Raw genomic sequence first — 21,960 nt, forward strand, 5'->3', positions numbered from 1 at the left:
TATTGCATATCTAAAAACCAAGGGGCCTTTTCTCTGGGATGTTCTATTCATGATAATATTTTGATTGCGCATGAAATATTTTCTAGTTTGAAAGGTAAGAAAGGACGGACTGCAGCAATGGGAATAAAGCTGGTTTGGAAAAAGCATATGATTATCTCAATTGGGAGTATATCAGGTATGTGTTTCTTAGATTTGGTTTTGCGGAAAGATTGGTGAGTTTAATTATGGAATGCATTACTTCAACTTCCTTCTTGGTTTTGATTAATGGTTCTACTCATGGTTACTTGTATCCTAAGAAGGGAATTAGGCAAGGGGATCCTTTATCACCTTATTATTTTCATTCTTTGCATGGAACCGTTGATTAGACACTTTAATGAAAGAGGTGTGATATCCACACACCCTTTTTTACTTCTCACACACCCCTTATTGATTTCTGTCCTTTGATCTTCTTCAATTCATTTGATCCGACGACCGAAAATTAAGAGGATGTGTGAGAATTAAAAAGGGGTGTGTGGATAGCACACCCCTAATGAAATGGCTACTACCCCTAAATCGCATGTTGGTATTATGTCCTCTCCTAGTGGATTTAGAATATCAAATCTAGTTTTTGCAAACGATTGTTTGTTATTTGCTAGGGCAACTACAAAAGGTGCTAGGAATGTACTTCATGTTCTTAATATGTTTGCCAAAGCTTTGGGTCAAAAGGTAAATTTCCACAAATCCTCGCTTTATTTTTCAAAAAATACTAATGCTCAAACTAGAAATGCTATTGTGAATGTTTTACATATTCAACATAAAACTACCATTGGCAAATTTCTGAGCATTCATAATATTGTGTTTTGGAAAGATCCAGTGAATGAATGTGAATTAATCAAAAGAGTTAAGCAAAAGCTTGCTGGGTGGAAGACTAATACTCTCTCTAAGGCATGAAGACTAACCTTCATTAAGTCCAACTTATATGGTATGTTGAACCATATCATGTCTTGCTTTAAATGTCCTACTCGAGTAAGTAAGAACTTAAACAATGAGTGTAGGGACTTCTTTTGGGGGAGAGATAGGAAGTTAAAACCTATGGCTTGGAAAAGAATGTGTACTTCTAAGGATCCGCAGGGGGGAGGGGGGTTCCGCGTAAGAAAAGCGGATCATTTCAATAATGCATGTTTGGCTAATTTATGGTGGAGAGTTTTAAAGGATGAAAACAATTGGTGGGTGCAGATTGTTAAAAAAAAGTACTTAAAGAAAGATGATTTTTTTAGTTGCAAAGTCAAGCAGAACCACTCTTTGACCTGGAAAGGGATTTTGAATAGTAGACATGTTATTCACAGGAAATTTTGATGGGTTATGGGTAATGGTAAGGATATCCTTTTTTGGACCCATCATTGGGTTTTTCCTTATCCATTGTTCCAGCTAATTCCTGAAAATTAACGACATAACATAAATTGGGACACTAAAAGTGAGTGAGTTTATTGATAATAAAAGTTGGGATAGAGTTCGTCTCTCTCAAGTGTTGGACCTAGATGTTGTGAGGAAAATTTGTCTGGTGCCTATTTCCCTTCAAAATAAAAGAGACAATTTCGTGTGGGAACACTCCTCTAATGGTGAGTTCTCAATCAAGTCGGCGACTTGGAATTAGAATAATAATAATCAAGAAATTAAAAGGCAGAAGCTCCTTAAGAAGATATGAAAGTTAATGATACCTCCAAAGGTAAAAAACTTTGCATGGCTTTTTACTTATGAAAAACTGCATACTAGGATGAGATTGAGTAAATTTATTCAAAATATTGACAAATTTTGCCCTATGTTCGGCAACAAGGATGAGACTCAAAATCACATGTTTCTTAATTGCAAGCATGCTAAAGAAATGTGGAACCTATCTCTGGTAAGTCATTGGAAGAATAATTTGACTCAGTTTAATAATGTGTTAGATTGGATGGAACTAATAATGTTGAATGCAATGCTTTAAGTGATCTTAGTAAAGCGATTTTGAATTGTTGGAAAATATGGAATGATAGAAAGAAATACTAAAGTTTTTAGAAGTATGATTCCTAATCCGGCTAGGAGTATCTCCATTGCCGCAAATGTAGGCTTATCTTTTTTTAAGGTTAGTTGTAAGAAGATCTCTAGGGATGATCCTTGCCACCAACACTCCATTTGCTGGCGTCCTCCTCCCCCATGGCTATGTGAAATTAAACTTTGATGGTCAATTAGTTTAGATCGTTCTGCAACTACTTTTGTTATTAGAAATAAGGAGGGGCAACCTGTTGGTGCTGGGGCATTGAACCTTGATGGCGCCATCATTTCGGTTGCGGAGGCCGTTGCTTTAAAGGAATGGCTTTTGTTCGCTAGGTGCACAAGTATGAAGAAGTTGATGGTGGAAGAGGATTCTAAGCTTGTTATCCAAGTGGTGCAAGATGTTTGGATCCCCCTTGGCATCTTAAGACTATCATAGAGGACATCAAATGATTGCTTTTTGAATTTCAGCATGTCAATTAGAAGCATATTTATAGGGAGGCTAATTTCGTGGCAGACGCATTAGCTCATGTGGGCCTCATTGTTGCCAACCCACATTTTTGGGATTTTTGTCCTTCGAATTCAGCTACGGAGGCTTTTAATTTTGATTGTATGGGAAACGGTTGTATTAGAGGTTTTAAGCTTTAATAAATTTCTTCTTCATATAAAAAATAAAAATCAATATAATAAATATTGTAAAAAATAAAAATAAAATTGGAAGACTATCTTAAGAAGGCTCCTTGAGAAATTTCAAAGATGGCCGTTTCTTAATTTGTTTCCACATATTCTACTTTTGTTATTGGGTTGGCCGTACACTTTATATGTTTCTAATGATTCATATGACATCATCAAATAATACAAGTCTTGGATAAGAATATACAATACACTAGAACGCGCTTGTTGGCGATCCTTGCATTAATTGAACGGAATATCACCATGTCGATTTACGTATGCCATACAAGTCCTTAAGATAAAGGGGCAAATGGATCTATTTCGAGAGAAATATTAGGGAGATGAGGACCATGAGGTTATATCATCTCTTTAATAAAGATGAAATCTACTTGTACTGGTGAGCCCTATTTTTATTTCGAAAATAATACAGTGTGGTCCACAAAAATATAACCCCTCTAACATTTGCGGTTTGCACGACTATTTTTTTTTTTTAAATATCTATTTTTCTAGTGGAGGAAAGAGGCAAATCATATCACTCTAAAATAGTCTCGAGAGTGAACAGATTTTCATCGGCAAATTTTGAAAACGATCGCCGTTTTACAAGCATCCACAAATTCTCAACCCTCAAGCAAGAAGCTGCTCCAAGTGTCGCTTTCGACAAAACATGAATAAACTAATCGGTAGTGATATGCTATACAAATAAGAAAAACCAAAAACTATTCTCCCGCATCTGTGAACAGCTCGGTTCAACTTCTGCTTCCACAGACAACAGCTTCTTCCTCCACATTGTTGTAAAACAAGCTCAATTTACTTATCGCAACAGCCTCTCCAAATAGTGATGTTCTTGTTGATTTCAATATACGAACTTCAACATAATCACCCACTACGGGATTCCTTTCCTCATTTGAATCAGCATCTCGATGTGGTAACAGCACGTTAACAAAAGAAACTCTATGACCTCTATCACTCTTGCCCATGAGTTCTGTATCTGGAGCTTTCTTATTAGGTCCTTCTACTAAGACAAGTTGGGTAGTTCCCACCTGTGAGTCGTAACACTGACCTGTGCTCTTATGGAAAGCCTTGATAAGTTCCGCCAGCCTCCTCTGCTTCACATCCTCTGGAACATCATCATCGTAGTGTCTATTTGCATGGGTTTTATCCCTCATGCTATATGCAAAAATGTAAGCCATATCGTAGCCAACAGCCTTTACAAGGCTAAGTGTGTCGTCATGGTCCTCCTCTGTTTCCCCACAAAACCCTGTAATAAGAAACAAACATGTCAGAAGGGAATACAATATGTTTAAAGAGAAATGAGATATTGTAAGCTTACGATTATCTGGTAAAGGGCCACAATGACATTCATAAGAACATCTTGTGCAAAGAAGGGCATGCTAATATGTGGAAAATTAATAAGAAATAACAATTCCGCTTTTCGGTTCAGATTTAAAATCCAGATCAAAAACTGAAAATAAATAGCAACATTATGTAAGGACATTGAAAAAGTGAGAATTCAATGCAATTCCCTAATTTACACAGTAAACTTAAAAAAAAAGCAGCATAATCTTGAGAATACTAGAAAACAATCCACATGAAATTAGGACAAACGTAATTAACAGGTTTGCAGGTAGGATTCATCAGTTGCAGATAAATGAGTAGCTGAGAACTCTGAACTTAGTTTAACAAACATGAACCCACAGTTAAACATCAAAAGGAAAAGAGGAATGCACAACTCTAAACTAAGGACGAAGGATCAATTAACCAATCTCATGCATCGGTAGCCTTCCCAAATAAAAAAATCAAAGTTGATCATAAAATTCTGATATCTCTAACAACCTGTGAAGAGAGAAACTAGATATTTCAAGCAAAACCCTCCTTCCAAGAATATTTGAACACTACTATTACCTTGTAAGAGATTTCCACAGGGCACCACAAATGAAATATACAGAAATATGGTAGAGAGAGAAAACAAAAGCTGATAGTTTCTTCTCACTGAAAGTTGAATGCAAGTTTTGTAAGCAAGATTACCAGAATGTATAGAACATTGATAAGAACACTTACCACATATGAAATCACTGCTGATGCCCACATCTGGAATAATTCTCCGTATCTTTTGCACAAGATCCAAGTATGCCTCACGGGTATAGCCACGACGCATTCTTTCTAGCACTGCAGTACTCCCAGTCTGTGCAGGCAGATGGATACTTCTGCAGATATTAGGTCTGTCTCGCATTAAATACAGCAACTCATCAGGGAAATCTTTAGGGTGTGGGGATGTGTATCGGAACCTCATCTCTGGATATTCTGTGGACAGTCGATCCAAGAGATCAGCAAAACGCAAACCAACTTTTTTCACCTTGCACGTGCTGGAGAAGCCTTCGCTGTATCGCCAATTAGTTCCTGCTTCAACTTCCTTTTCATTCTCAGAGGCATCATTGTAGCTGTTTACATTCTGGCCTAGCAGTGTTACCTCTTTCACGCCTTCTTCCCAAAGCTCTCCCACCTCCCTCACAATAGATTCCACAGGACGCGAGCGCTCTCTGCCTCTAGTGAAAGGAACAATGCAAAATGAGCACATATTGTTACATCCCCTCATAACAGAAACAAAAGCACTAATTGAATTTTTGGAGATTCGAACAGGGCTAATATCAGCATAAGTCTCTTCCAGCGAAAGAAGAGTATTGATTCCTTTCTGACCATAGTCCACATCTTCTAACAATCTCGGCAAGTCTCTGTATGCATCAGGCCCACAAACCACATCAACCATTTTGTCTGAATCGAGAATCTGGTCCTTTAACCTCTCCGCCATACATCCCAAAACTACAACTTTTGGAGGACGTTTGGACTGCGACCTCCCTATTTTAACATTGTCCTTCCATTCCCTCTTAAGAAACCAAAAATAATTAAGCCGCTGCCAAACCTTCTGTTCTGCATTGTCCCTGATAGCGCAGGTGTTAATAAAAATAACCTCTGCATTCTCAGGGACATCAACGACTTCACTATACCCAGCATTCTTCATAATAGACAGAACAATCTCCATGTCATTAATATTCATTTGACACCCATAAGTCTCGTGATAGATACGACCTATTGGAGCAACTTCTGTAGCAGTCACATTCACATTCCTACACAGAAAAAAAGGGAAAAGCTAAGCATGAAATAGAGTGTGCACAATATGAAATTCAGGTGTAAGAACATCGAAAGACGTTGATCAAGAGTTGCTGGATTGTCCCTTTATGTTCAATTTTCGTCTATGAACTGTCCGGAAAATTTCTCCTACAAACATGGCAAAACATCACAGTAACATTTTGGACCAAATGCACTAGCATTGCTACATCTCTTATAACTCAACAGCCAGTTAATTTTGGATGTTTAAAAAAGCTGCTTTTGCGCACCCAAAAAAAAAAAAGAAAAAAAAGCTGCTTCTGTGCGGCAGATTATATAACAAAGATCATTACTTTAAGTCTTTCTAAGATAACCCAATTCGAATTACCGCATAAACTCCTTAAAAATTGACAAATACATCGAAATTTACAAAAATGACACTGTATGTGTGGCTATGAACTGTGGACTCACTGGGGCTGGGCTTCAGCACCGGTGAGAGCAGCTTGAGCGACGAAGTGGCGGAGGCTGGGGCCACCGGAATGGCCGGAGAGAGAAGAAGCGTTGGGACTAGAATTCGAGAAGCTTCTGGAGCTACTGCGGCCAAGACTCCTCCTTTGTGGCCGAGGCTGCAGCTGCTGGCGGCGGTGGTAGCATCGGGAACCGGACTTCTCCGGTCCCCAATTGAGGAACCCGAGAGTGAAGCAGGACGGCCTCTGGAGCTTCAGGCGCAGCGCGCAGTGTGGGTTGTTCAGGATCGAGGACAGGGACGACGAGAGCGACGACGCCATTGGCGAGATTGTGTTCGCGCTTCTCAGCTTCTCTGCGTCAGAGAGAGTTGGATAGGAGTAACGATTTACGACTGTCAGGAAAGAAACCCGTAATAGTGTGAGAGACGACATGTCGTTTTTAGTTGGGCCGGCCCAATAACGCTTCTCACTTGTGTTAACTACGGGAAAATAACATAAATGGCACCTGAACTTTCAGTTTTTGTGCAATTACCATATGAACTAAATCCTTTTACAATTAAACATTCAAACTCCATCTTCTGTTACGATTTGGCATCCAAACTTCTACCCTTAAAAGAAAAGTCAATTATTTTCTTTTCATTTATTCTAAATCTTGTCGAATAAGTGACATGAATGTGGGCGTTGATCAAGATAAACGATGGCGATGACGTTAAAAAAGCTGTATTCATTATAATATAGAAAAAAAAATTATTAATTATGGCAAACTTGACACGTTTAAACACCACATGATTCTAAAATCGTACGGTTTAAAACATGACACGATTTCATGGTTACTCTTAAGATAAAAAAGATCAATGGTTATAATGAGGAGAGAAAAAGAATACTTGTAAAGGATATTAAGAGAGAGATTATATTCACACACCTCAAATTACTTCTCCCACATCCTTTTAATTTTTTAATATTTTCTACATATCACTAACACTTGATAGAAAAATATTATAAAATTAAAAATGTGGGGGGAAAGTAATTTGGGATGTGTGAATATAATCTCCCTATTAAGAATGTCGACTTTCCAAGAATATAATCAAATATTGCAAGATTGGCTTCCCAATGGACAAATTATCCGGGAACATTTCCATTAATCAAGGCAGGAATATGCTAACCCTAATTATGTCCATAACTTAGAGGAAAAGTAAACTGATGACCTTACAAATTGGTTTTCTTTACTTGGTAGAAATATTCAAAGATACTAGCCCATTGGGGTGTTATATTAGGAATTGGATCCACTCCGGACCTTAGCGTCCAAAGCCTAAGAATCAATCTATTTAGGATGCTGATTGGTGTGTATAAGAAATCAGAGTTGTTGGTTGTGTGTGGTAGGTCAGGAAAATGAGTTAATGAAGACTATTGAATTCAATTTGTGTGGCCCAGATTAGTTGATCCTTATGCTCCGGGCACATAGGTCCGGAGTGGATCCAATTCCGTTATATTATATTATGTTAGTGGTAGGGTATTGAGTTTTTATCTGTGTGTCTGTTATTCGAAACTCTTCATCTTTTAAATTATTGCAATAGTTTCAAACTCTTTAATCTCTTATAATATATTAATTGGATACATTGGAGGGTTCTGAACTTTTTACCTAGCCTACTCTTACCCACCATCAGCATTGCACTAATACGAGTGGCTTAAAGACACTAAAAACAGTTATCAAGCATAAAGTTGCCTCAGCTGCCACTTAGTTTTGATTCGGTTTTTGCTTCGGCCTACCATGCAGAATCATCGTTACAACAATAGTTTCAAAACCTTAATATTAAAAAAGGTTCAAAGTTCCAATCGTTCCAACCGCTGACAATATAGTCGACGAATCAAATTCTTTACGAAAGTCACTTGAATATTCAACCTAATCCACCTGGTTGTGAAAGTGCTTGGTGTGAGCAAATATTCATGAAGTTGGGTGGAAGAAGTGGAACCTTAGTTCAAAGGTGCAAACTGCCTTTCGGCTTTCACTTTCTGGAGCTCTTCTTTCTAAGCAAAGTGGCCGACGCATATACTGAAAAGAAATAATGAAGGCAAAGTGCATTTTCTTCTCTGTTGACGGAAAGTGAAGGCAAATAGAAAGTCCCTACATACAAGTGATGTAAGCATGAACCTATCAACATGCATAGATTAAAAAAGCATTTGCCACTTAACACTACACTAGTACAATGTGGGATTTTTGTTTTAATTTGTAAGTGAGAAATTGCGGGTTTGATTTGTGTAGATGAGTTCGATACCAAGTTATTATAGCTTATTTATTTGTTTTGTGTCTTAACTCAAATCTCTTACTGTTTAACGTAATTTTATCAGTAGAGCATAAAAAGGAAGTGTTTGCACTTGCTGATATCAATTAAGTTAGTTACCTTTGTATATCCGCTCCTTTGCCTTGGAGAATCTCAAGTAGAAATCGCGCTCTCAATGTATATAAAACAAAATATGTATTTGCGTTTATTTTTATTCATTTTATACTCTTGTGAAATTTTACGATAAGCTCACAGAACGATTTGTCATAATAATTACCTATGAAACTTATCGAACTGAATCTGAAATCTATCATTTCAACAAGATGGTTAAAACAAAGCTTTTTAGCCAAAATAGTTATTGAGATTGATATAACTCTTCATTTTAGTCCCTGAGATTTAAAATCAATACAATTGATTTCTGAGTTTGTCTACCGTTAATCATTTTGGTCATTCAGTGAAAAATCTCTGTTAAATAAGGAGAAAATGACCAAAATATCTTCAATTTTTATCAAATCATTTTGGCTTATTGTTTATTAAATTGAGGGTATTTTTGTTATTTTGATTATTCTTTAACAAAAAATTTTCACTGAATGATCAAAATGTTTGACGGTGTGTAAACTCAGAAATTACTTCTATTGAATTCAAATCTCAAAATCTAAAGTCAAAAGTTATGCTAATATTAAAAACTATTTTAGCTAAAATGCCAAACAACAATAGGTAGGAACTGAACAGTCCAAATACTTGAAAAAGTCCGACAACCACCACGACAAAGTCAAAATTAAAAAAGACAAAGAGAGAGGGACGGTGTGATGGTAGATCAACGAGGCGACGACGTCGTCTACCGAGGCAGCACCTTGGCAAAGATAAAGAATAAAGAAAATATAAAAGTAAAGAAATCGGATATGGTGGGGAGCACCCGATACCAGTTGTGAAATCAACCGTGCCCTCCCCCTCTCCTCCCCTTGTCCTTTTCCCCCTCTCCCTCTCTCCCTCTCTCGTCAACACCTCCTCCATCCTCACATTCTCTCTCTAAAACTCTCTCTCTTCTATTTCTCTCTCTCGACCAATTTCCGGAGAAAAGCATGACCAGCTCCTCCGCCTCTGGCCGCAAGGTTTGCCCTAATTTTACTCCCAATCACTTTTTCCATGCAATTTCTGTTTCTGGGTTTTTATTTTTTTATTAGGTTTTGGTTGTTGATTTTGTTGGGTTTTGGAATTTGTAGACTTTGAGTAAGATTGCTTGCAATCGGCTCCAGAAAGAGCTTCTGGAGTGGCAGGTCAATCCTCCGGTGGGCTTCAAGCACAAAGTCACCGATAATCTCCAAAGGTCTTCTCTTTTTTTCTTCTACTCTCTGTTTGTTTCTCGAGAAAAGATAATTCATTGGAATTGGAGGAAAAGGAGAATTCGGAATTTACATAATCTTACTCTTATTGGGTTTTCAGTTTAAATTACCCCTTTTGAACTGTTTTGTTTAGGGAAATTGAAATCCAACTCTTTAGGGTTTATGATGTGTATTTTTGTCCTTCAATGTTCGTGCTTTTCGGCTTTAGTTAAGTTGGTTCAATTTTAATTGTTGTGTTTTGGTATTTGTGATCCTAAAGGTGGGTGATTGAAGTCAATGGAGCTCCTGGAACTCTCTATTCTAATGAGACCTTTCAGCTTCAGGTTGATTTTCCTGAGCATTACCCGATGGAAGCCCCGCAGGTCTGTGCAAATTCATTAGATTGTGTGATATGACTTTGCTTGAAGATATATGTTGAGAATGATATTGTGATTTTCAAGATATATGTTGCGAATGATATCATTGGGTAGATTTTGATTTTCATGAAGCACTTAACCGGTTTTGGGTCTGTATGCTTGTGGCTGGTTTGAACAGGTTATATTTGTCCCTCCAGCTCCACTACATCCTCATATTTATAGCAACGGTCATATTTGTTTAGGTAATTTATGGGTTTCAGTTAAGCGTTTGATATCTGATTTGTATTTAGTTACAGCACGAAAATGTTTCTTTTGCTTGATTTGCTGCATTCGCTCATTTGTTGAAACCTGAAAGTGATAGTTGTCTTTATAATGGGCTCACATCTTCCTTTGTTGCTTCTTCTTGTTTTTTCTTTCTTTTAACACACAATTTTATTATCATTGCTTAAAACATGTGGTAAGTTTTGCCTGAAAGTATTGTGCTTTTATCTCAATCTCTTGCTGAAAACATGTCGTTTTCAGCTAGCTGATATAAATTTTGTTTGAGATAATACGGCCTTCACTGCTTTATCAGCTGTTGTGATGACTTTCAAGACCCTATTGCAAACGGGGAGGGATAAACTGAGGAAAAGAGAGGAGAGGATAGGGAAGGGGGGTTGCCTATAAAGCTGGCCTTGGAAATCCTACTGAATGTTGATTTATGTTGTCTGTCAACTAAGCTAAATTTATCTTAACCGGAGATTTGAATAATTGGTAGATATTAGATACTAAACTGGGGACGCTATACCGCTTAACAACAGATTTAGGTTGTCATACTTACTGCATGCTGTATCAAACAATATCTTGATCCATTATGAATCCACTGACTGAATTTTAGTTATACCGTATTTAGAACAATATATTGTTTCATTTTACTCTCACGGCCCTCATATTATGTGATCTATGGTTGATATGGGATTTTGTAGATATTTTGTATGATTCATGGTCACCAGCCATGACTGTTAGTTCCATCTGTATTAGCATTCTCTCCATGCTATCAAGCTCGACTGTGAAGGTTGGTGTTCCACTTCAATTTTTGCATCTTTGGTGATTTCAGTTCTTTTAACTAGCAAGCCTAGATCATGTCCCATCAATTTATTCTGCTAAAACTATCAAACGGGGAAATGACCGATCATTAATTTGTGAAAGATGGACATTCCCTTGTTGATTATCAATTCAATGGTATAGTAGATTCTAAATGTGTTGGGGATGTGTATCTGAAGCCCTTTTGTATGCCTGCAGCAACGCCCAGAAGATAATGACCGATATGTAAAGAACTGTAGAAATGGCAGATCTCCCAAGGAGACGAGGTGGTGGTTCCATGATGATAAAGTGTAAAACCATGCACTGTCCTCCTGTTCAAAGGAGGACGAAGACAAAAGAAAAAAGGCAATGATAAAAACTGGGAGTTGTCCCAATTGCTTAGTAACTCTTATAAATTGACAATGTTCGGTACTTGTAAATCAAAGGGAACAATTTGTGTTTCGACCGATTTCTAAGGAACAAACTGAGGTCAGAAGTTGCTATAAGCTTATGATTTATGTCCCTTTTCTTCCGAAGTGCTCACCTCCTGTAAGGGAAGTGAGTACTGTTGGCATGTGTCTTCCCGATTGTTATACTATTCCAATATTGTCGTGTTGAGTGCCTGGTTTTTAAAATTTTCGTATATCTTCATCTGTGCAGTGCGATATTGCGCTTTTCAAGATGTAACATGGGAAAAAAGGCACCCAAAATTTGAAATCTAGTGCGCATGTATGTAATACTTATCTGTAAACATGCTTGAGAAGCAAGAAACATTATGGTTTCACCAAGTATGTGTTCATGTTGACGAGTGATTACGTACCGGCAAGCTCAAATGAGTGATATCAATTCTAAGACAATTGTCCCAAACAATTAAGTATTTTAGTTCATCTTTATTTATGACATTGCATATTTTTGCAGTAGGTGAACACGAGTTTTTTGAACACGGTAAAAAAATTATAACGTTCATTTCTATATATGACTGCCCAGGTTGGGATAGAAAATTATACAAAGGTTATTCATTTATAGGGTGTGCTTTACATTATAAAATAATATGAATTGTTAGCCCTGGTTTCCCAGTTGTTACTTTCATTGAATAGATATACAGTACATTCTCCAATTCTTGGTTAAAACTTAAAATGTTAGGCTTTAAATTAGCTTCTCCCAATGTCTTATCTTGTAATTGTGTATGTTAGGTTTTGATAAACCTAGCCCCGAATTTGAGAGAATTAACTTAAAAGTTCACATGGAATTTGTAGAAGAAATTGGAACAAGAAGACTAATCTATCCTAGATTTCGTGAGAATTCACTTAAAAGTCCACATGGAATCTGTAGAAGAAATTGAAACAACAAAACGATATTTCCATTGGCTGTGGACGAGTCCAAAATATCACTAAATTGATGATGTTATTTGGAGATATAGTTCGTGCATGATAAAACTCTATTTAAAATTTCACAGAATTTTATTCCAATACACTCCTAAGCCTATTTCAAAATGAAACTAAACATATTAATTTAATTTCCTCCAATATCTTAACAAGAATCTGAACTAAATCTATGACTCAAACATTTTCAGAAAAACAAAATTTTTTGTTTGAAAACTTTGTTCTTGTGCATTTATGGTTAACTATCACGTTAAAATTTCACACAAAAAAGATAAAATTCATGCGAAAAGAAATGAAAGTTGTGTTCATAACAAACTAATTTACTTTCACGTATTTAGCATGAAATGTAGTGCGCAGTGCAATTATTGAGGGTAATGAAATATATGATAAAAATAATTTCTTCCAATGTAACATAAAGAGAGCGAAAATCTCGACCATCTTATGGTTCTGGTTTATTTTCTGGGCAACTCTGGAAGTGAAATTCTATGAATCTCTTTCGTCTTTCAAGGTCTACAATTTGTCTTGAACATGCAATGCTTCAGGGAAAGTTGTTCAATTTAGCACACATTGAGCACAATGCCTTCCAACAACTCGAGAAATGCATCAAACAGTAGCTCCTAGTTGGCTCTCTACCACGATCCTTCAGCACCCAATGTTGGATTCTCGAACGCAGAGAAACCCCAGAATGTCTTCAAAGAGTAGGGCTGTGAAATTGTTACGCCTTCTTCTGTGATTTTAGCTATCTGCAATTACCAAGTTTAAAATGTGTCATCTTACTAGTACCGATGCATGTTCAAGGGTGACAATAAATTAGTAGGAAGTCCTCAATTTACTAAGGATACTAATTTTTGAACGCAAAGACTTTCCCACTACAGTTATAATCATTTCGAAAAGTGTAAGAAAATGTGTAGAAATAAAACAATTATATACTTCCTCAACCTCAATCTAGAACACTTCCTGCACTAAAAAATGAGCGCAGACAAGGAGGAAGCATACTCCTAGTACTGTAGATTGTCTCACATAACTACAGAACGACAAATCTTTAGCAAAAAGAAATATTTGGACGTGCACGTGTGTGAAAGACAGAGAGAGATATGAGAACTTACATGGACAATAATAGCAAGGTTTATAAATGCCGAAAAACATCAAAGACGACAGACAGGCGGATTTATATGCCCGTTAAAGAAAATAAACCGATAGACAGATAAGAATTCCCACAGGAATTGCTAGCAAAAAGATCTAAGCTGTTCTTAACAGCCTAAAAACTATGAAATCAGTAACTTATAACATTGTCATTATTATAGGGTGCCAAAAGACAGAAAATAACGTTTAAGTAATCACTACCTGAAGCTTGTTCACAGCAGACCGATCTCGATAGAGAAGGACACGCATGCACTTCTCCAGCAGCTTTACAGCCTCTTCGAAAGTCAAGTTCTCATGCCACTCATCACGAAGAATAGGCCGTGCAAGGTGATTTCCAAATCCCGTAGCCACATGATTGTCCTCAAAATTTACACCTATCATGCTAACCTGAATAAAGATAAAAAGTATGACAAGCAACTAAGTCAACTGATTCAGGATGCACACAGCACACTACAATGTGTTAAGGGAAGGATTAAGGGAGGTCTACCATGCCAAGGTACTTCTGTCCATTTTTCACTCCACCGAGGACAAGAGAGTTCCACAATGGATTGAACTTGTTACGCCTATTGTACATCACACGGGTCAAATAGTTGTGCACCTCTTTAGGTCCCAAAGAGTTCCCATCATCCCACATGTTGTCATACAGGCTACAACCAGAAAATCGAAATGAATAATCCTAAACCAACTGTTTCAAATAATAAAAGAAGCATAGAAAAAATCACAATGGAAACATTATAGAAGGTAGCCAAACGCTTATTTTCTTAATTTTTCTTATTCAATAATGCTTACACAAGTTCATCAAGATAACGTAAGAGCTCCTGAAAGTCACTTATTTCTCCACTTGCACCAAGAAGAGAATGCTTTCCAATTGGCTTCATTCTTTCCACACTCTTGTATCGCAGGGTAGAGCCATAAGAACCTATCAACACGTCCATCATTTTGATACTGTTAAGAGACCTCAATAGACACATAAAAAGGAACATACATGGGCGTCTAACTTTTGAGTCATGAACAATAGGATCCCCAACGCTAAAAAAATATATGATGTCTATGACTGAAAAAGCCATAACCATAACGTAAAAATAGGAGATACTGTAAGAAAACCTCAACAGACACATGAAAACCACATTAGGTGATCTAAAAATCCAGTCTGACCATTAAGAGCCGGAGCGGGGCACTGTACAAGAACACAAAAACTAATGTATCTAACTTTGAAAAGACTCGCATTTGAACTGTTTCTCCTTCAGATAAAGTGACACAAATACGACAAGCCTACACGAACAACTCCAAAGATTTCACCACAATTTTCACTACAAGAAGCTAAAGAGAAATGGCGGAAAGAATCCCACTTTTTTCAAACACCAGGAACAATATATACTCAGCATTAACATCAAATCTTAATTTTCCGTAACCAAACAAGAAGCTAAATCAAATAATGGACCCAAAAATAAAAATCAAAACTTGCTTTTGTGATGCAAGGGTAATGGAATTGGAAGCTAACCTCCCATATCAGCAGCCATCAAAATTCCATCTTTATACTTGAGAGCCACAACAGATGTACCAGTTACATATGGGTACCTTCAATCAAACAAATTATAAAATTAAAAAAAATTAAAAATAAAAACACAAAATTAAAAATTAAAGGATTGAAATTTTCATACAAAAAGCTAAATCCGCAAAACCCCAGTTACCCAAATCCCCATACACCAAAAATGCACAGAAAAACTTAAAAATCAAACGTTAGGAAAGCATACAGGGTTCTCTGCGAGCCTTCGGGATTGCACAGTAGGCCGGGTTTGGATTGGGTCGACTCCATTAACTGCTCAAAGATAATTAGAAAGTTAAAATCAAAGTAACTAAACAGTAATCTGGGATTTGGAAATCGAAGGTTGCTCCAAACTTACACTCGTTTTTTGTTTTCAGGGAGTTTGAAATCGCAGTTTTTTCCAGCACCTCTGTTCCGTTGTATTTTGCTCCGGCCTGTGATGTGGGCTTCTTTCGTAATTTTGAATGAGTTTCTGACCAAAAATAAAAATAAAAGGGTACAAATAAAACTTTTATTTTTCTTTTCAAGAAATTGCAAATCCGAATCAGCTTAAGGTTTGAAAAGCCCAGATGAAAATGTACTAAAACTTTAGGCCCAACAGTCCATCAGCCCAGTTCATTGAAAAAAAACGAGTGTGTTGTTTTAAAAAGTAATAACATGTGAATCTTTGCCACCCGCACTTCTGTATGAGGTTGGATCTTTTAGTCAATTGATAATCAAGAACTGAGTTTCGTTCTTTCGGTCATTCACTCTTTGACTTTAATATTAAGGATAGAAATTAAAACATTAAAAAGAACATGTCACCAGATCTATTCCCGAATATCTTTCTTATGTTAAGTTTTTTTTTTAAGTCATATTTTGGAAGGATTATGTTACGTAGTTCGTTTTGGTTTATCCTTGTATATACTCTCCAGTTTCGTGTTGTTTTCCTGTTTTTGGGAAGTTCGGTTTTCCTTGACGCATAAGGATAATGGTAACTTTCTTTGTCTTTCCTAGTTGTAATAGTTCTTGAGTTTCAATCAGGATTTGGTTTTAGTTTTCCCTTTTCAGATTAGGATTTGAATTTGAGTTTCCTTGTGTAGCAAGTAAACAAGTAGTGAGTCTTTTTGAGTGCCTATATGTGGAGAGAAGCTAAACCGTTCTTTCACTTGTACTCTGAGCATAGGAGCAGAGACACTACAACTCAAGCCGTGCTGCGTCCGAAAAACCCTTTGGGCTCTGACCATGGCTAAATTTGCCAAACGCTTTTGCTCTGTTGGGCGAGAGCGAAAGCGAAGATGTCAAGGAACTCATCGAGGTGGTTGATGAAAGGGAAGATGTTTCGCTTCTAGAAGCCTTGAAGAAGAAGAATGCGATTGCAAAGAAGGAGGCAGCGGAGAAAGAGCGTCTGCACCGCGAAATCCAGTTGAAAAATAAAAAACCAAATGTGAACGAAGTCTTCGTAGAAAACTAAAGAAGAAGTTGGAAAGAAACCAAGACGACAACAATGCGGCAGCTGCTGAGGTTACAAGTACTACTGTGATTGTTCCTGCTGAGAACAAGTTTTCTGCATCGTGCACTTTGAAAGAGTATGAGAAAAAGAAGGGAGAGAATGACAAATCCGCCACTGTCAAGCAGCCCCAAAAGCCTAAATATCAATCCCAGAAGCATAAAGATCAGCTTAATAGGTGGATTGATAGTCTCCAATGCAGGCAAGGATTGTAGATGGCGCCGACGCTGAGATTGGATGAACCATCAATCTGATGCCAAGGTTTATGTCAATTGTTCGCAGCAAGCGGAGGTGGCAGAGGCGGATATTTCCTGAATGCCGTGGAATTTGCAGTCTTGTAACAAATTTTATTAAACTTTCATAGTTCTTACTTGAACTAAACTTTTTTGCAATAGAAGTCATAGAAGCCCTATTTTCCTTTTTAAAAAAGAAGGACAACTGGTGGTAAACCACGTTTATCCAACTGACCTAAACACATGCATGCCCCATGATGTGTTTCTTTAGCCAAATTCAAATAATACCAAATCCAAAAATAGTTGCAAGAAACAAAATTAGACTAGGCGTAGCCTAGTTGGTTAATAATTCAGGAGTTTTCTTAAATGATACAGCAATGTTATACACCTGGATTCTCGCTCTCTTATTTTATGGACAAAATTATATTGTTTTAAGGCAATGTATCTCTCTTCAACATATCTTTATTCGGTTTTTGTATATATGACTAAAATTTCATGATTAAACGTATTATCCAACTATACAAATTCCCTTATTTAAACAATATAAATAGGTCATCAAATCATAGAGTTTGACATAAACATTGCACAAAGAATTGGATCGATCATGAACCTTCGATCACGTATAATATTAGTCAACCCTAAACCTAATACGTCCGTTTTTGTATTAATATGCCAACTATATACTAATCCAAATTTATCTGTAGTGCTTACTAATTTTGGATCTTTCATGCATCCAACTTTGATTAGCGGGGAGCTTGTGGATACACTGATACCAACAAACAAGGATACGGGGTGGAAACGACAGCCCTAAGTTCTGCTCTCTTCAACAATGGCCAAACTTGCGGGGCTTGTTTCGAGGTTACGTGCGTGTATGATCCAAAATGGTGCCTACCAGGCACCATCAAAGTAACAGCAACCAACTTGTGTCCTCCGTCCAAAAAATCCTAGTGCAAATTGGTGCAATGCTTCTTCAAAGTACTTTGATTTGTCCCAACCGATGTTTCTAAAGACTGAAAATTTCGCGGCCGCTGGAATAGTCCCTGTTCACTTTCAACTAGTGTCATGCTCTAAGAGGGGAGGGATCAAGTTCTATCTCGGTGGGCGCCCTAATTTCCTACTTGTGTTGGTACACAACGTTGGAGGGCTGGTGAAGTGGTTGATGTAAAAGTAACAGGCTCGAGCACTGGTTGGATACAAATGACGCGTAACTGGGGACAAAACCGGCAGACTGGAGGAGGTTTGGAAGGAAAAAGTTTGTCTTTCCAAGTAACTACTAGTGATAGAAGGGTGGTGGAGTCTCTCAACTTTGTGCCTGCCAATTGGCAATAAGGACAACATATGAGGGACAGAGGGAGAAACGTCTAGTTAAAATTCTTGTGGAACAATAGTAGACTGTGAAACTGAACACTTTGTATTTGACAAAGCGTTAGTGGGTTAAATAAAATTAATTTACAAGCAACAATGATCATTTTGTGCGTTGCTTAAGAAAGATCCAAACGTTTGTAATCTAAAAATTCAACAAAAATCAAATTATCTTCGTTCCTTATCCAAATTTGTCCATTTTGCTCATGGAATAAAGTCTTTTATGGTTCTCGTTGGGGATGAAGTTATAACCGACTCGTGTGTGTGTGCGCGCACCCGCGCAGAGAGAGGCCAAACCCTTCTTCTCATGTATTCTGATCTTATGATGAGAACCACTACAAGTCAAGCCTTATTGAGCCCTCTATGGCGAATTTCGCCAATGCTTTCACTCTGTTGGGCGAGAAGAAACTCATAAAGATTGCGGACGAGAAGGCAGACACATCGTGCCTAGATGCGCTGAAAAAGAAGGTGGACACCAAAAAGAAGGAAGAGGAGTAGATGAGGAAGAAGAGCATCTGCAGCGCCAAACTAATCCACTAAATAATAAACCAAACGTGAATGGAAGTCTTAAGAGAAAACTGAGGAAGCAAAGGCATAAAAACCAATATGAAAACAATGCAGCCGATGCCGAGTTTACTAGGACTGCTGCGACTGTTCCGTTTTTGGTTTCAATCACTTTGAAAAGAGTACGAGAAGAAGGGAGAGAATCACAAAGCCGCCACTGTAGAGCAGCCCCGATAGCCTGCAGAACAGCTTACTAAGTGGAAAGGGAGATTCTACCTTGAGTGCGAGGGAACAAGCACATTGTTCTGACCCGGAAAGTAATTCAATATTTTGCAGAATCTTCAAAGGCTGCCTATATTGACTTTGGCTCCACATCGCTAAGGGTACTAGGTGTAATTAACCCTTAAAAACGGAGCAATCATAAAGATTATAAAGTACAAAATAATTTTTGACAAAGTTTATTTGGTGCTAAACCAATTAATTTAGGCCGTCTCAAAGTTTTCATCTTTTACTATTACACTATTGCCTTTAAATCTACCTACAAAAACCCTTTGACGACTAAACAATCAAATTAAGGAAAATTAATAAAATGGGTTTGAAAATTTTAAGTTTTAATCAAAATGATAAAAATATGTTGTAATTGAATTGTACTATGAGTGACTTTTTAAAGTAAAAATAGCATTTTCGTTAAAAATGAACAATATCGAAAATATTTGTTAAAACTACTTTTAAAAAATTATGTATAGTAGCATCTTCATCATTCCGCAGGCCATTGACCAATCTCTCTCTCAATCTCTCTCTCTCTCTCTCTCTCACAACCATGGATTTCATGATAGAGGTGAATCACCAGAGGATCAAAACCAACGGAATATGGCTTCATGTAGCAGAAAAAGGGACAGGTCCTCTGGTTCTCTTGCTTCATGGCTTCCCAGAACTCTGGTATTCCTGGCGCCACCAGATCGAATACTTGGCGGAAAACGGCTACCACGTGGTGGCGCCGGATTTGAGAGGTTACGGCGACTCTGACGCTCCTCTCAACCCCAACTCCTACACCATCTTCCACATAGTTGGAGACCTCATCGGCCTACTTGATCATTTTGGTCAACAAAAGGTGAGAAGCTTTTTTTCAACATGAAATGATCTCCGCACGACTTTTTCCTCCCATGTATATTCTGACATTTCGATTGAATAAAATCAAACAAAGAACAAAGGGGCAAAAATAAACAGGTTCTGTTGAAAGAGAAAAGAGTTGTGCGGAAATCATTTTCCTTTGTCGAACCTCAATTAAAGAAAATTTAAAACTTTATATGAACATATCCATGTTGTTATGTATGTGAGGGGTTTAAGGATTTTTGAGAATCGTATGTAATGGTTTGTGATTTGAGAAGGCATATGTGGTGGGACATGATTGGGGAGCAGTTGCTGGTTGGAATTTGAGCTTGTTTAGGCCTGATAGAGTCATAGCGCTGGTTAATCTCTCAGTTCCATACTTTCCACGATCTCCAACAACCAAAACTACCGAAGCCATAAGACAAATTTTTGGTGAAGGATGTCATGTAATTCAATTCCAGGTACTTCCTTTCTCTCCAGATGTTTGTATCAAACTCCGCACCCACCCGAAATATTTATGTTGTCAGACTGTCATTGATTGGGTTCTTACCTGAATGTGTGGTCCAAATTCTCAATCTAACAAATATATGTATGCATATCTCACTTAATTATTGTTTCTTGGCTGAGAAGGAACCGGGAAGAGCGGAGAGAGCGTTCGCGAGGTATGACTATATGACGGTGATGAAGAAGTTCCTGTTGATAACCAATAATATGATAGCTCCTCCGGACATGGAGTTTATCGATTACCTGGAGACACAATCTTCACTGCCGGCATGGCTTACTGAAGAGGATATCCAGGTCTTTGCCGAAAAATTTGAGGAGTCTGGATTCACCGGTCCTTTGAACTACTATCGCGCAATGGATCTGTAAGTTATAGAAATTTCTCTGTGTATTCTCAAGCTGAAATTGTTCTTCAAAAATATGCCTTAGGTACAACCACCATATGCTTGAAGACTTGTTCTAATCCAAATTGCAATTAGAATATACTCGAGTTACCGGCTTCTATATCCAAGAAAACCAGAGAATATTTTTTTTGATTCTGAGTGATATTCTAAACTAATCTAAACTGGGGAAAGGGTGATTCGAACTTGGTGTAGACGGGAGAACACACTGCTCTAACTAACTTATCTTCGCTTAAAATGGAGCCAACCCTCCTGTCCTGTCTTCCTTTTTGGTCTTTTTGTTTTGTTGGTTGATAGTGATACTACTTACCATGATAAACAGGACTTGGGAGCTGCTTGCGCCCTGGCAAGGATCGAAAATCATGGTACCCGTGAAGTTCATGATCGGCGACAAAGACTTCGGGTTTAAATCAGGTGGAACAAGTGAATTTGTGCAAGGTGATAAGTTCAGGAGCCTTGTCCCGGACCTTGAGGTGGTTATTGTGGGCGGCCACCATTTCATCCAACAAGAGAACCCTCAAGAAGTCTCCAGCCAAATACTTTCCTTCCTCCGTGAACATCCTGCAGATCAGTGAAACGTGTTAGTGTGTTTCTGCGTCAATGATAATTTCTGCATTCTGTATAATTATTGTTCTTCTTAAGACACGTTAGAAATCTGTTTATAACCTCATGTGATTGCTATTGGTGAAGTTTTCATGGAATTCTAGGGTAGGGACAACATTGATGCGGATCATATCATCGAGGATGACATCGATCAATTTTCAATGTTAAGGATTAAAGTGAGAAGTTCTGTAAACTTCTTTGGATTCAATTACAATAAAAAATCAACTAGTTAGTTTGAGGAAGGATATAAACCTTGTTCCACAAAAGAAGTTCAGAAACTTGACACATTACAATACAATCCAATACAATTTACTGTTCAGTATAAATCAGTTCAATGCAATCCTATATGGCTGTCTTTTTAGTCAAAATAGTTTATGAGATTGACATAACTTCTC

At 37.6% G+C, this 21,960-nt stretch overlaps 4 protein-coding genes across 6 annotated transcripts; 2 read left to right on the forward strand and 2 right to left on the reverse strand.

The window, feature by feature from the left end:
* Positions 1–3,227: 3,227 nt before the first annotated feature.
* On the reverse strand, positions 3,228–6,613 carry LOC137748350 (CDK5RAP1-like protein). 2 transcript variants are annotated; one of them, XM_068488496.1, is made up of 3 exons: positions 6,256–6,613; positions 4,741–5,804; positions 3,228–3,940 (listed from the first exon to the last, which is right to left on the reverse strand). In XM_068488496.1, exons 1-3 carry the CDS (start codon positions 6,570–6,572, stop codon positions 3,429–3,431), a joined length of 1,893 nt encoding a protein of 630 aa, XP_068344597.1. In that variant the 5' UTR covers positions 6,573–6,613; the 3' UTR covers positions 3,228–3,428. The 2 variants fall into 2 exon arrangements, with proteins under 2 accessions (XP_068344597.1, XP_068344596.1); XM_068488495.1 differs by having other exon boundaries at positions 4,708–5,804.
* A 2,865-nt stretch (positions 6,614–9,478) lies between these two features.
* LOC137747037 (probable ubiquitin-conjugating enzyme E2 18) lies at positions 9,479–11,909 on the forward strand. 2 transcript variants are annotated; one of them, XM_068487038.1, is made up of 7 exons: positions 9,479–9,642; positions 9,754–9,857; positions 10,133–10,235; positions 10,408–10,471; positions 11,195–11,283; positions 11,511–11,633; positions 11,671–11,909. In XM_068487038.1, exons 1-6 carry the CDS (start codon positions 9,613–9,615, stop codon positions 11,604–11,606), a joined length of 486 nt encoding a protein of 161 aa, XP_068343139.1. In that variant the 5' UTR covers positions 9,479–9,612; the 3' UTR covers positions 11,607–11,633; positions 11,671–11,909. The 2 variants fall into 2 exon arrangements, with proteins under 2 accessions (XP_068343139.1, XP_068343137.1); XM_068487036.1 differs by having other exon boundaries at positions 11,511–11,909.
* A 1,136-nt stretch (positions 11,910–13,045) lies between these two features.
* On the reverse strand, positions 13,046–15,832 carry LOC137747684 (proteasome subunit beta type-4-like). The gene is made up of 7 exons (XM_068487840.1): positions 15,721–15,832; positions 15,571–15,635; positions 15,318–15,394; positions 14,606–14,735; positions 14,304–14,463; positions 14,018–14,203; positions 13,046–13,416 (listed from the first exon to the last, which is right to left on the reverse strand). Exons 2-7 carry the CDS (start codon positions 15,630–15,632, stop codon positions 13,303–13,305), a joined length of 729 nt encoding a protein of 242 aa, XP_068343941.1. The 5' UTR covers positions 15,633–15,635; positions 15,721–15,832; the 3' UTR covers positions 13,046–13,302.
* A 3,893-nt stretch (positions 15,833–19,725) lies between these two features.
* On the forward strand, positions 19,726–21,814 carry LOC137747182 (uncharacterized). Its single transcript, XM_068487230.1, has 4 exons — positions 19,726–20,061; positions 20,339–20,521; positions 20,691–20,926; positions 21,285–21,814. The coding sequence occupies exons 1-4, from the start codon at positions 19,771–19,773 to the stop codon at positions 21,535–21,537; spliced, it is 963 nt and encodes a 320-aa protein (XP_068343331.1). The 5' UTR covers positions 19,726–19,770; the 3' UTR covers positions 21,538–21,814.
* Positions 21,815–21,960: the final 146 nt, after the last annotated feature.

The sequence above is a fragment of the Pyrus communis genome, chromosome 10 (genome assembly GCF_963583255.1).
Source record: "Pyrus communis chromosome 10, drPyrComm1.1, whole genome shotgun sequence".
Lineage (NCBI taxonomy): Eukaryota > Viridiplantae > Streptophyta > Magnoliopsida > Rosales > Rosaceae > Pyrus > Pyrus communis.